Below are 12,792 nucleotides of genomic sequence, written 5' to 3'. Positions count from 1 at the left end.
AAGAGCATTAACTCGGGTTGCCTTTCTCAATTTGTTGAAGTTGATAAGGAAGTTAACCTTGAATGCAATTACCACCAATTCGTTAGGTTTGGAGAATGACAACATATCATTGGTTTCAACCCTAGTCGCCTCCCATCAAACTAATCACGTGGTCACCAATTCATGTGATGAGCTAAACATATCAACGGCTAAGGTAAATGTGCAACCAACAAACATTAGGTCATGGAAGAGAATTATGTGCCAAGCCAACCCTACTGGAGCCACAAACACTCTTGACTTGGAAAAAAAGAGAAAAGTGAGCACATGCATGGCGTCCACCTTAGACTTTCCCTATAAACGAATGCAAGTGTTGGATGACAAAGTTTTATCAGATTTAATGGTGGAGGCTACTGTGCAGCCCCGCCAGAAGCCATGAGTCTCATAGGGTGGAACTATCACGAGCTTGGGTATCTAGTGACAGAAAAGGAGATTGGTGATTTAACCTGGGCTAAAGATCCCTTTGCCGTGTTCATTGTCGAGACATGGATAGATGAAGCAAGGCTAAAAAATAAAATAAAACAAAGATTACATTTTGATCATATGTTCTTTGTACCTCGGATTCATCGAAGAGGCGGACTAGTGTTATATTGGAAGGAAACAATGAAACTGAAAGTAGAAACAACCTCAAAAAATTAGATTGATTGTATTATTGGGAAAGGCAGCAAGGGTGCTTGGAGGTTTACAGGCTTCTATGGTGATTTTAACGAGATTCCGAGAGAAGCAGAGAAGAAAGATGGCAGTAATCGGGGTCATGCTCAAATGCAACTGTTTAGGGATGTAGTTGATGGATGTGGATTCAAAGACATGAATGAGCAAGTGGTTGCGTCTATGGCTGAAACATTCCCACTGCCTTTTTCGGTGATAGCAGTGGAGGTCATAGCTGCAACTAAAGCTCTCCGTTTTGCAAATGATCTTGGTTTGCCCTCTATCATGCTAGAAGGAGATTCCAAGATTACTATAGATGCTCTAGCAAGTGAGAACTCGTCTTTGACAGAATATGGACACTTGGTTGATGAAGCAAAGGAGCTTGCTAAGGATTTTACATATATTGAATTTAGTCATGTATTGAGACAAAAGAATAGTGCAGCCCATAACATTGTTAGACATACAAGACATGTTAGCGAGTATTCAGTGTGGATGGAGGATGTTCCTCCGCATCTTTTTTCTATAATTCAAGCCGATTCGGTTTATGTTTGAATAAAATTACAGTGTTATTTCTCAAAATATATATATATATATATATATATTGTAACAAAGATATCATTGCAAAAACCTAATAGTAATTGTTTTGTAATTTGCTACAATAACAAACACAAAGCAATAAATAATTACACTGAATATATTATTGTAGTAACTTAACCCGAATTATTTTTGTCAATTTATTTCAATAAGATCCATGAAACAATAGTCTATTGTTATGCATGCAATATATTGCAATTATACCTTATTTTGCAATTATATTTGCCAGCATTCTTAACACTAATGGGTGATGAAGCTGTTGTTTAAACAATTAAGAAAAAAATTAAACAAGGTTATAGAAAGATGATTTTAGATGGAGGTTGAAATGTACAACCCTAGAGCTTTGCTCTTCTTTTTCAGGCATGTGAATTTGGTTGTTTTGTTCTTTCCTAGAATTTCATATACACCTTCTAATCCCATATATTACACTTACAAATCACGAAGTTTTTATTTTTTTTCAATTAGTGAACTAGCTATCATTGAACTCTAGTCCACAATAAACTATTGACTTAATTACAGGACAAAATTCTTCTTTTTCTTCAACCTACTTAATTAGGAATAATTTTATTTTTCTAAAAAAAAAAGAATAATTTTATAAGTAAAAATATAGAGTGTAGTGTAGATCACATGAACATCTATCTCTCTAGTCTTGTCCGCCCCCTCGCCTCTTTTGTATAATTGTCCTACTCTCTCTTATGTTTTTTTTTTTCTTTAAATAATACTTGTGAAAAAGTAATTAACTTAATTTCATCATGTCTTAAAGGAATGGACCAGGCACATGAAAGGAAAGAGCAAATGCAAGAACCAAGCAGTGAGAAACAACTTATGCTTTCTTATCCTCCTACTGACCCACAATCATATCCTTGGTTAGTAATATGTGATGGGTATGATAAAGAAAAACAAACTTTTTTCAGCATATCAAAAGATTATTTTCACACCAGAAACATTCCTGAGATGCGCAATAAACTAATATACACTAGTTGTGATGGATGGTTGGTTGGCTGGGTACCTTATGTTTCTTAAAGTTTTGTTGTTCAGCTAGTTTTTTATTTGATTCTCCTGATTGTGGTACATACTTATAATATTTCTGGATAATTGTTATAGTACAAAACATAAATTATAGAAGTGGCACATTTTAATTAGTGCCTTACTGAATTAGAACCATTCTCAATGCCTATTGCATATATGTGTACTCATGGCCTTCCGGCTTAGTGGCATGTCCACCTTTTTGGTGGTTCAATGTTTGGGGTTCAATCTCTAGTAACTTTACCTAAATTTTTTTTTTTTTTTTTAAAAAAGCCTAATTTTGCAACCAGAAGCTGCCCCATGCCCACTTTCTCTAATTGCTTTTGCATTATTATAATGACATTCTTATTTGCATTTTGTATAGGTTAAACTAAAGCAAGGGCTGAAAATTGCAATGAGCATTTATAGCGAAGGGAATGGATATCTGCAAGTAAGTCTAGAACATTTTTGTTTGTACTGATTTGAATGTTTGTTTAATATGTTCTTTTATGAGGATGTTGGTTGGAAATCGCCCTTTGGCTGCCCATGAAACAAATTTTTCTCTCCTAAGGTGTACTTTGCTCATGATTGCTATGTAGGAAAAGCCGATTCTGGAAGCTTTACAATGACGATCGACCTTCTTGCTCTCTTTTCATAAGAACTTCAGCTGGGCTAGTATATCTTCTCGCATATTTGTTAGAAACTTTTATGCTATCTTTTTCACTTGAGGTAATTTAACCTACCAGTAGACCTCTCTGAAGCACTTAGGGCAATGCTAGTATTCTTTATTGTGAATTAGCTAATATGGTTGTGCATGCTGACAATATTTGTATTGTTGGTTGTGTTGAAGGTACTTAAGCAGCTTAATTTGCCTTCTGATACTCCAATTTTTCTTGAACAAGGAGATATGGATAGGGTAAGCCGAACTTGGGAGATCCTACCTACTGGTCACAAAATTGGGACACCAAAGCCATTGTTTAAGGAATTGGTATAACTCTCCTACTTCTATGATTTGTTTTGTGAATTGTGATGGAGATTTTTTGTTTGGAATTGAGGGTTTTTTGTTTCATTAGTAAAATCTGCTCAAGGCTTAAAATAAGATGTTGGGAGATAATTTCCTTTAAAGGAACGTTAGATAGTGTCATTTCATTTGTACATATTCATTGTTTCCCTTGGATCATTTTGGAACTGAGAGAAGAGTTGAAGTTGGAGATAATGTCACGATTACTTTATTCATTTATGTCACTGGATTAGTAAAATATATTTGCACTTAACCCTCATCATTTGGTTATGTTTTACTTGGAATCTTCCTTTTGTTATAGTTCAAGAAAGTTGTATGTACATATATGTATTTATGTATTACATACATAGATCCATATATATATCCAATGCATTTGCCATCTGGCCAGGAATAAAAAATAAAAATAAAAAACTACAGCCGCATTTTAAAAACGCAGCTATAGCCAAATTCAAAAAAAAAAAAAACAAACAAAAAAAAAAACAAACAAACAAACAAAACAAAACAAAAGGGTTATAGCCGCATTTTTAAGATGTGGCTGTAGTTGTCTCCTATAGTCACTTTTTATAAACGCGGCTAGAGTATGTCCTATAGCCATGTTTCTAAAAACACGGCCATTGGTCCTAGCCTATAGCCACATTTGTAAAAACGCAGCTATAGACCCCTAAGCCTATAGTTATGAGTTTTAGGCCACAGCTGAAAATGCTGCTATAGGCCGAATTGTCCTATAGCCACGTTTTTAGGAGCTATAGCCGCATTTTAAAAGCGCGACTATAGGACTTTTTTTGTAGTGTCTAATCAATGCATTTACCAGGTCTTTTCTAGGTTTAAGCCTCTTTAGGAGCTTCCTTTCAAACATGGCAATTTCGCCATCAAGTGCAACTAGCACTTTTGGCATTGTTGATGCTGATATAGCCATTGTAACAATGCCATTAGAGCACTAGCATTAGATGTGTCAAATGACAAAATTTTGCCATTTGGCACACCAAAAACCCTCTCACATGAGGTATTTTAAACGCTAAAAGTTTTACCAATAATTAACAGTAGAATTCTATCTTTGGAATGGTATGATACAAATGCTATTTCTTTTTTATTCATCTTCTCTCTCTTCTCAAACAAAATTTCTCATTATTCTTTCTCCCAACCACTCATTAATATCTCCTTATTCTTTCTCTCAACCACTCTCTCTCTCTCTCTCTCTCTCTTGTTCTTCACTTCTCCTCTTCCACTTTTGTGAGCCAACACTCCAAATCCTCTCTACAATTTTTATCACTCAAATTCTAGAGCATCATTACTAATTTTTATCTCCATCTCCTTCATTGATTTTTTTTTTTTTTTTTTAATTTTATCTCCACCTCTCTCACCAATTTTTTATTTATTTTTATCTCCATCTCTCTTATTGATTTTTTTTTTTTAATTTTATGTCCATCTCCCTCACCAAATTTTGTGGTGGTGAATTGGGTGTTCTGTTTTCTTTCTTTTCTTTTCTTTTCTTTTTTTGTTTTCTTTCTTTCTTTCTTTCTCCAGTGGTAGTGAGTTTCAAACATAAATAATGTGATTGTGATTTGTTTTGGTGGATGTGTGTGATTTTTTTTTTTGTGGTTGTGGGTTTGAGTAGGGGTGGCAATTCGTGTTTGTGGGTTAGGTTCATTTTGTGTCAAGCCATTAGTATTCGACTATATAGGTTGACCCGAACCTGACCTGTTTAGTAAACATGTCAGGAATCCTCAATCCGAACACAACCTGTTTATTAAACGGGTCGACCCAACCCGACACGTTTAACTCATTTAATTAACAAGTCATGTAAGGGTCAATACAAATGACCCATTTAATAACCTATTTGATTAATAGGTCATACCAAACCTATAAAATTCTTATCAATTCCCATATATCTAAAATTAAAATACAACTACAACTATAAATATAGTAATAAACATATAAAAATAACCATTAATTAAGCAATAATATCAAAATAACTAATAATTTTATAAGTTAAACGGGTCAAACGGGTTCGCATGTTGAACACAAACACGACCCATTTATTAAACGGGTTAACCATGTTAACCCGAATATGACTCGAACCTGTTTAACCTCAACCCATAACCTGTTTATAAACGAGTTAGTCATGTCGGGTTCGGGGGTCATGTTAGATTTTGCCACCCCTAGGTTTGAGGTGATGGTGTTTTGGTCTTTCGTTTCTGGTGGTGGTCAGTTTAGAGAGAGAGAGGTTTTGGGTTAAGAGAAATTAAATAATATTTTATTGGTTATTTATATTATTTTAATGTGTTGTAATGTTAAAATAGAACATTTTACGTAAGGAAAATTAAATGATGGGGTAAAATAGATAAATTAAGTTTTGGTGTGCCAAAATGGCATTTGGGATAGCACAGTTAATGTTAGTGCTCTTATGTGATGTACAAGCTGACACCACCAAATTCTGTTTAGTCATTTTAAAAAGAAAAAAGTTAGGACCAAAACAAATTATACAACTTTTGCCATAATTTACCAAGTGGTAAGTTGTGAGTGGTGGGTCTACACCTTTACCACTGATCAAAATTCGCCACATTGTAAGTTGTGATAAAAGTTGTGTGTGTGTGTGTGTGTGTGTGTGTGTTTTTTTTTTTTTTTTTTTTTTTTTTTGGTGGTCTTAGCATTGTTGTTATAAATTTTTCAATACATATAGAAAGAACAAAATACTATATGACAATTAAAAAAAAAAAAATCAAACAAGCCCATTTAAAAATTGGATTTGTACCTTAAAGTTTTGAGAAGTTTGAGGAATGATAGATAAGAGTAGGGGAATGAAAACTTATAGCAAGAATGGAACAGAGGAAAAACAGATAGTAATGTCTAAGTTATTGAGCTGAAACAAAGAGGTTTGATAGATTACAAAATAATTGCCAAAGATCGCAATTCGGCCTTATTTTTTGCAATTATTTTTGTCAATTATGCTCAGGGATGGACCCAAGTGGGGGCCCGGGCCCTCTTGGCCCAAAAAAAAATTAGTAGGTAAATTTTTAGTATAAAAAAAAAATATATATATATATATATATATATATACTTGGGCCCCCATTACTTTGTAGCTTAGGCCCCTTTCAAAATCATGAACCATTAACCTAGCCCATGTAAATCTTTAAAAAAAAACAAATATAAATCCAAATTTTATTAAAAAAAGAAACGAAAAAATGAATGGAAAAAGAAAAATAAAAATAAAGAGACCTAGAGACTAGAGAGTAGTCAAGACAGAGAAACTGAGAGGTGAGAGAGATCGAGAGGCCACTCACGCCCGTGCCGACACACGAGACCCATCTTGCTGCCCTGACACAAAACCAAATGGCCACACCAATGCTGCGACGTGAGACCCATGTTGCCACCGGTTGCTCAATTTGCCCAACCCAGCTTCATTGCTCCAGCTTCACAATTCACAATTCACACTCAAGTATTTAATCTCTCCTTCAAAACCTAATATCATGTTAGTGAATCTCAAAATCTGTACTTGTGATGTTTATGTTTTTACAGATGAGTGATGGTAATTGTGAATTGAATATATGACACTACAAAAAAAATGAGTTATAACAGTGGTCTTTTTTGTGGTGCTTACAAAAAATGCTACTAGAGTGGGTTTATTGTAGCGGATTTTTAAATGCTACTATAAATCTCTTTTTAACAGTGGTTTTCTTTTTTGTAACCGCTACAATATACTTTTTTTTTTTTTGTAGCGGTTTTCTAGCTGCTACAATATATTTTATTTTTTGTGCTTCTATAGTTGTTTTCTAAATACATTTTTTTTTTTTTTTTGTTGCGGTTTCCCAACTGCTACAATATACTTTATTTTTTGTGCTTCTACAAGTGTTTTCTAAATACAAAACTACAAAGTTTAGTCCATTTTGTTTTTTTTTTTTTTTTTTTTTTTTTTTTTTTTACTCCAATGTAGAAAACTAATACCCTAATGACCAAAATACCCCTAAAATACTCAAAATGACACAAATACCCCTAGAAATAGAAAATGACCAAAATATCTCCAGAATGTCCATAACTATAGAAATATTTTTTAAATTTTCAAAATGAACAATATACCCCTAGGCCTCTAGATTTACAAAATACATTAGGAATGATTAAAATGAACAAAAAAAAAAAAAAATCCTAAAATCACTAAATGATAAAAATACCCCCAAACCATAGTATTACTACTATTATCTATTGGTTTAAATTGTGAAGATGTTTATCCTCAGGAATCTTAGTGTGGTGTCAAACACCTATTGAGAAGACCATAATTTCCTAACTCATTTTAGTGACATGTAATACAAACACACATATGTCTATGTGGGGGGGGGGGGGGGGAGAGAGAGAACTAACATTTTAGTTTTTATTATATGTGATTAGAAAGATTACTAATAGAATAAATATGTTTTTTTTGTTATAGTAATTATTTTAAGCATAATGAAACTTTAATGTCATTTTTCTAAGATTTAAAAGAGAAACAATTGAATTTTTTTTATATGTGAGAAACAATTGGTTTGAAATATGGTGTTCTTGCTCAAATTAAGTTGTTTTTGCAACAATTGAAACAATGTCCAACAAAAAGGAAAAAAAAAAATTAGTTACACACAATCAAGAATGTAAAAAATTAATAATAATTAAAGGATATTTGCATTTTTTTTTTTTTTTAGTAGGCATGAAACATGCCTGTCTATATTAGCCACTATATCATGCAATTTTCAATTTGTAAACACACACACACATATAGTGTAATCAAATCACAACAATATTCTTGCAGTCTTTCTATTTTGTATATAAAATAACTAAATATTACAAAAAAAATTTCCAGGAAAAATTATTGAAATAAATTTTTTGTACATCGATTGTTGGGGTGGGAGATTTAAACTTTGGATATCTCTGTTGGAAATGTGCCTACAAGTTAAACTACAAGATTCTTGGCTTAAATTATTGAAATATTGGAGAAAACTTAAGTTTCCCTACACATCGTGTAGGAACTCAGCTAGCATTAAAGAGCGTAAATTCCAAACTATTGAACCAAGAAGAGAAACAAATAGAGAAGTGAAAGCAATAGAAACAATTAAAGAGAACCAAGGCAAAGCAATGGTTTGTGACTCTCTGTCTCATAAAGTAAAATATTTTATTAAGATTATATTTCTTCCTTCAATTAAAAAACTCAAATTCTCTCGCTTCCTTTATTATTTTAATGAATTGTTTATATTATTTTAAAAGAAGTGATAAAAAAAATAGAACATTTGATATTGAATGTATTGTAAAGTGGGTGGTAAAATAGATAAAGTAGCTTTTTGAAGTGCAAAAAGCTAAAAATTTTAGTACCACCACTGTGAATGCTCTAACTTTAAAAAAAAATATATATATATATATATATATATATTTAAAAATCCTATCTAGCCTAGTATTAAAGAAAACATTATTTTGCTTTTGTTTTTGTCTTTGTTGGTAAATGATTTCATCTTAATATATTTAGAAATAATAATTTTGAGTATTTATAACTTTTTAATACTATATGGATGCCTATTTGGAGTTTTTTCTTTTTTTTTTTTTTACTCTGGCCCCCGCTAACTTAAAATCCTGAGTCTGTTAGAATTGCAGCGGCTGGGCCGACACCCATGATTGCAGGATCAACACCAATGCCAGTAAAAGTCCTAAATACACCAAGGATGGGAAGTCCCTTTTGCACTGCAATGCTTCTCTTCATGAGGAGAATAGACCCAGCACCGTCACTCACTTGGCAAGAATTGCCAGCATTGGTACTCCCATCTTTAAAAACAAGCTGCATCTCTGTTAGATCTGAAAATCCTGGGTCCGTCCCTGATTTGACTATTTGTTGTTTGGTAGTAGGGCAATAATAGGGATATGTGACAGAAAGAGGAACAGTGATTCAACTTTCAAGGAATAAAAATGGTAAAGTTAGGAAAAGTGTTTGCTGGTAGTGCATAATAAATTTATAGTATCGGTAGTAGGACTGGGTGAGTAACATAAATATGGAAACAAAGACAATGAAAAAGAGATAAAGGCAAATAATATAATATAATAAAATGTGACACAAATTTAAGAAAATAAAATTGTCACTTGTGCCTATTGTTAACTCATAATGCAATAACTAGAAATTTATGTCTTTTATTAACTCATAGATGATGTATTAAGAAACAATAGTGTTTTGTGTAAATTGTCACTTGTGCCTATTGTTAACTCATAGATAATGTATTAAGAAACAATAGTGTTTTGTGTCTTTTGTTTTTGTTGATAGATGATTGTATCTTAATATATTAAAAAACAATGATTTTGTGCATTTGTCTTAGTTGATAGTTTGTTAATACTATATGAATGCTTATTTGAAGTTTTTTTTTCCTGCTTATCTCCACCGCCCCTAACTTGAAATTCTAGGTCCGTCCCTGATTATGCTGCAATCTATTTTAATCTAATGACAATAAATTATTGTTTCACGGCTCTTATTGCAACAAATTGCAAATAATTGACAAAAAAATTGGGATAAGTTATTGCAACAATATTTTCATTGTAATTATTTATTACTTCATATTTGTCATTATAATAGATTTAAAAATAATTCCTATAAGGTGTTTGTAATAATATGGTCGCTGCAATAGACTGTTATTTCAAAAAAAAAATTTGTTATAATATATTATAAAAAAAATAATTGTAATTCATTTATTACTACAATTTTTTCCTTTTAAGTTATTGTAAGTAAATTTCCTAATACAGCAAGCAAGATATTAAGGCTTCTATTGCAATAAAAAACTATAAGTTATTATGACTATTATTGTTATTTTTTTGTTAATACCTCCATTCGCATTGACTTTTTCTAGATCAAGTTCCAGCTTGTTAGGACAAGCTACAAATTAGGACGCAAATGCCTCATTAATCTCAAAAAGGTCAATATCACCAAGCTCTAAACTGACAGTCTTGACAATAGTTGGAATTGCAGCAGCTAGACCAACACCCTTGATTGCAGGATCAACAACAACAGCAGTAAAAGTCCTAAATACTCCAAGAATGGGAAGTCCCTTTTGCACTGCAATGCTTCTCTTCATAAGGAGAACAGACCCAACACCATCACTCACTTGGCAAGAATTGCTAGCAGTGGTACTCCCATCTTTAAAAACAAGCTGCAGCTCTACCAAATTTGAAAATCTTGCATTAGGTCGAATCTCATCATCAATAGAGATTGTAATAGGCTTCCTGTCACTAGTTTTTGGAACGACTATTATTGTTGATACAATATTTTACCACTCTTAAGTTACTATTGCAATGATAGTTATTTTTGTTACATTAATACTTGATGATATAGAGTTATTTTGGTTGACATTTTAGTTATGGACATTATTGTTATCAAAAAGAAGTTCATGAGTGTGGACACAAGAGGGAGTCGCCACCTAGTTTTTACAATGGTTTAGGAACCATATATATAGTGTCCTCTTGAGGAAGGACCATTGATCTTACTACTAGAGATATGGGTTCGGAGTTTAGGTCCGTTCTTGGGAAGGTGTTAGGCACCCAAAACCACTCAATCCTAAGGTTAGCCTCCCATCATTGTGTCTTACGTCTTAACCTCAATAAAATCATGTTCAACACTTGTATTCTAACTCACACACACATACTAGCATACATCTAAGCATACAACATGGCATCATTCATCCCAAAACACATACATATCCACCCATAAAGCAAAAGGAGCCAAACCACACATATACAATCCTAGCATTCATCTAACATGGCCTCAAAGCATTGACATAAACCTTAGTGTCATACATCTAAACATGATTCACCATATTACATCATAGGATACCCTTACATCTCATCATAACATCTAACATCGAAACAAGATCATATCACAAGTGCATGAACATTTCCAATGCATGATTTACCTTTTACTTACCTTGCAGTAACTCAGCACCTGTGGTATTATACATGAGCATATGAATGCATGATCATGGCATTGAAACAAAGCAAACACAAGTTAAACCCTAATTCTAACATGTGATAACAAACAAACAAACAAACATGTGAAACAAAGACTTTGGAAGCATAAAAACATGGAAAAGAAACTAAACAAAACAAACATGTGAAAGCAGAAGCAAAACCAACAAAAACGAGAATTAGGATTCCTGGGCAGCGGCTTGTGCACGCAAGAACAAGCCTATGTACATAGCCTCTTGCCCAGGAAACCTAAAAACACAAAAACAAGGTAGAACCTCAAAACAGAAATTCTAACAACCTAACATGCATTTTAAACATACAAAAAATGTAAACCTAATCTAGAAAAGCATACTAAAACATATTATAACCAACAAATAAAGCAAACAAAAAGATTTAAAGGCAGAAAATGAAAGAAAGGAAAGAAGAAAAGTTTAGACTAGTACCTCAAAAAAGTTCTTCAAGCTTGATTTTTGATCATTCCTCTCAGTCAAGTCCATTCACAAACCAATAACAAAGTGATTAGCAACGTTAAACTAAAAGGATTATGGCTAGAAAATGTCTCAATCAAATAAAATTGATTTAAGGGTGTTTGTAAAAAACTCTCTTTTGATTCACTATTTTCTAGTGAATCTTGTATTTTTCTCATGGGTTTTCTGTATGTTTTGAAAATATACCATGTAAGGCTTTTTATAGTGAAAAAAATGGGGTTTGGAATGGCTCTCAGACGATGTGGGATTCGTTTCAAACCTCAGCCATTATTGCAGAAAACTTGCCTTTTTTATGTCTCTGAAACCCTAGCTGCGTACACAAGAGTGTACCTGTGTACGCATGCTTTAGCCTATGTACGCAGGCTGCTGCCCACATATGCGAGCCGAGGGCCTCTTTGATCATTTAATTTCAAAAATAGATTTTTGCTCACTTAAAAATGTTATATTTTTCATTTTATCACTCCTCGAGTCAATCTGATATATGATTGGGCTTTAAATTGGCCTTAGGCCTTAGAGTTTAGGCATCATTGGGGAACGAGAGCCCAATTCATAAGGAGTACAAAATACGGTGTCTACAATGAGATCTTCCCGCACTTGGGTATTATCTGAAAGGGGCTATTGTTGCTGATTGAAATTTCTTCCCCTCTCCCACTTTAATACTAGGTACTATTTGAAAGGGGCTATTGTTATTGTTTGAATTTTCAATTTGGCAATTATCTAAAAGGGCTATTATTGTTTGAAATTTTCGCTCTATCTAAAATCTCTCATCTGTGGAATTATTTGAAAATATTGTGGATATATCATTTCTCTTATATTTAAGCACAATATCATAAGGAAGGTGAGCACTTTGTCAAAAAAAGTAATAAAAAGGAAGGTGAGCATAACATGAAGATGTGGTATTCTCAGCCTCTGCAAGCCTCCATGAAACGCCAGTTGCTTTCAGCTTTCGCTTAATGTCCCTCTTTTTCCCCCAATGTATGCCAATTTCATCTTTTCTTTTTTAACTAATTTAACCGTTTTTTTTTTTAATATATTTTAAATAAATGT

At 32.9% G+C, this 12,792-nt stretch overlaps 1 protein-coding gene and 1 pseudogene across 1 annotated transcript; one reads left to right on the top strand and one right to left on the bottom strand.

Annotated features, from left to right (window-relative positions):
• The first annotated feature begins 1,933 nt into the window (after positions 1–1,933).
• Positions 1,934–9,196, top strand: LOC115994520 (methionine--tRNA ligase, cytoplasmic-like). Its single transcript, XM_031118709.1, has 7 exons — positions 1,934–1,950; positions 2,042–2,144; positions 2,669–2,734; positions 2,883–3,012; positions 3,134–3,271; positions 8,904–9,069; positions 9,161–9,196. The coding sequence occupies exons 3-7, from the start codon at positions 2,721–2,723 to the stop codon at positions 9,166–9,168; spliced, it is 456 nt and encodes a 151-aa protein (XP_030974569.1). The 5' UTR covers positions 1,934–1,950; positions 2,042–2,144; positions 2,669–2,720; the 3' UTR covers positions 9,169–9,196.
• An 814-nt stretch (positions 9,197–10,010) lies between these two features.
• On the bottom strand, positions 10,011–11,250 carry LOC115949887 (annotated as a pseudogene).
• Positions 11,251–12,792: the final 1,542 nt, after the last annotated feature.

Source organism: Quercus lobata, chromosome 6, assembly GCF_001633185.2.
Source record: "Quercus lobata isolate SW786 chromosome 6, ValleyOak3.0 Primary Assembly, whole genome shotgun sequence".
Lineage (NCBI taxonomy): Eukaryota > Viridiplantae > Streptophyta > Magnoliopsida > Fagales > Fagaceae > Quercus > Quercus lobata.
This window is presented reverse-complemented; position numbering and strand designations above follow the sequence as displayed.

Excerpts from the sequence above, each read along its gene's own strand:
- LOC115994520 (XM_031118709.1), top strand. Across the intron at positions 3,013-3,133 it reads TGCTATCTTTTTCACTTGAG|GTACTTAAGCAGCTTAATTT; the intron begins GTAATTTAACCT and ends GTTGTGTTGAAG. Across the intron at positions 3,272-8,903 it reads AGCCATTGTTTAAGGAATTG|AATTGCAGCGGCTGGGCCGA; the intron begins GTATAACTCTCC and ends TGAGTCTGTTAG.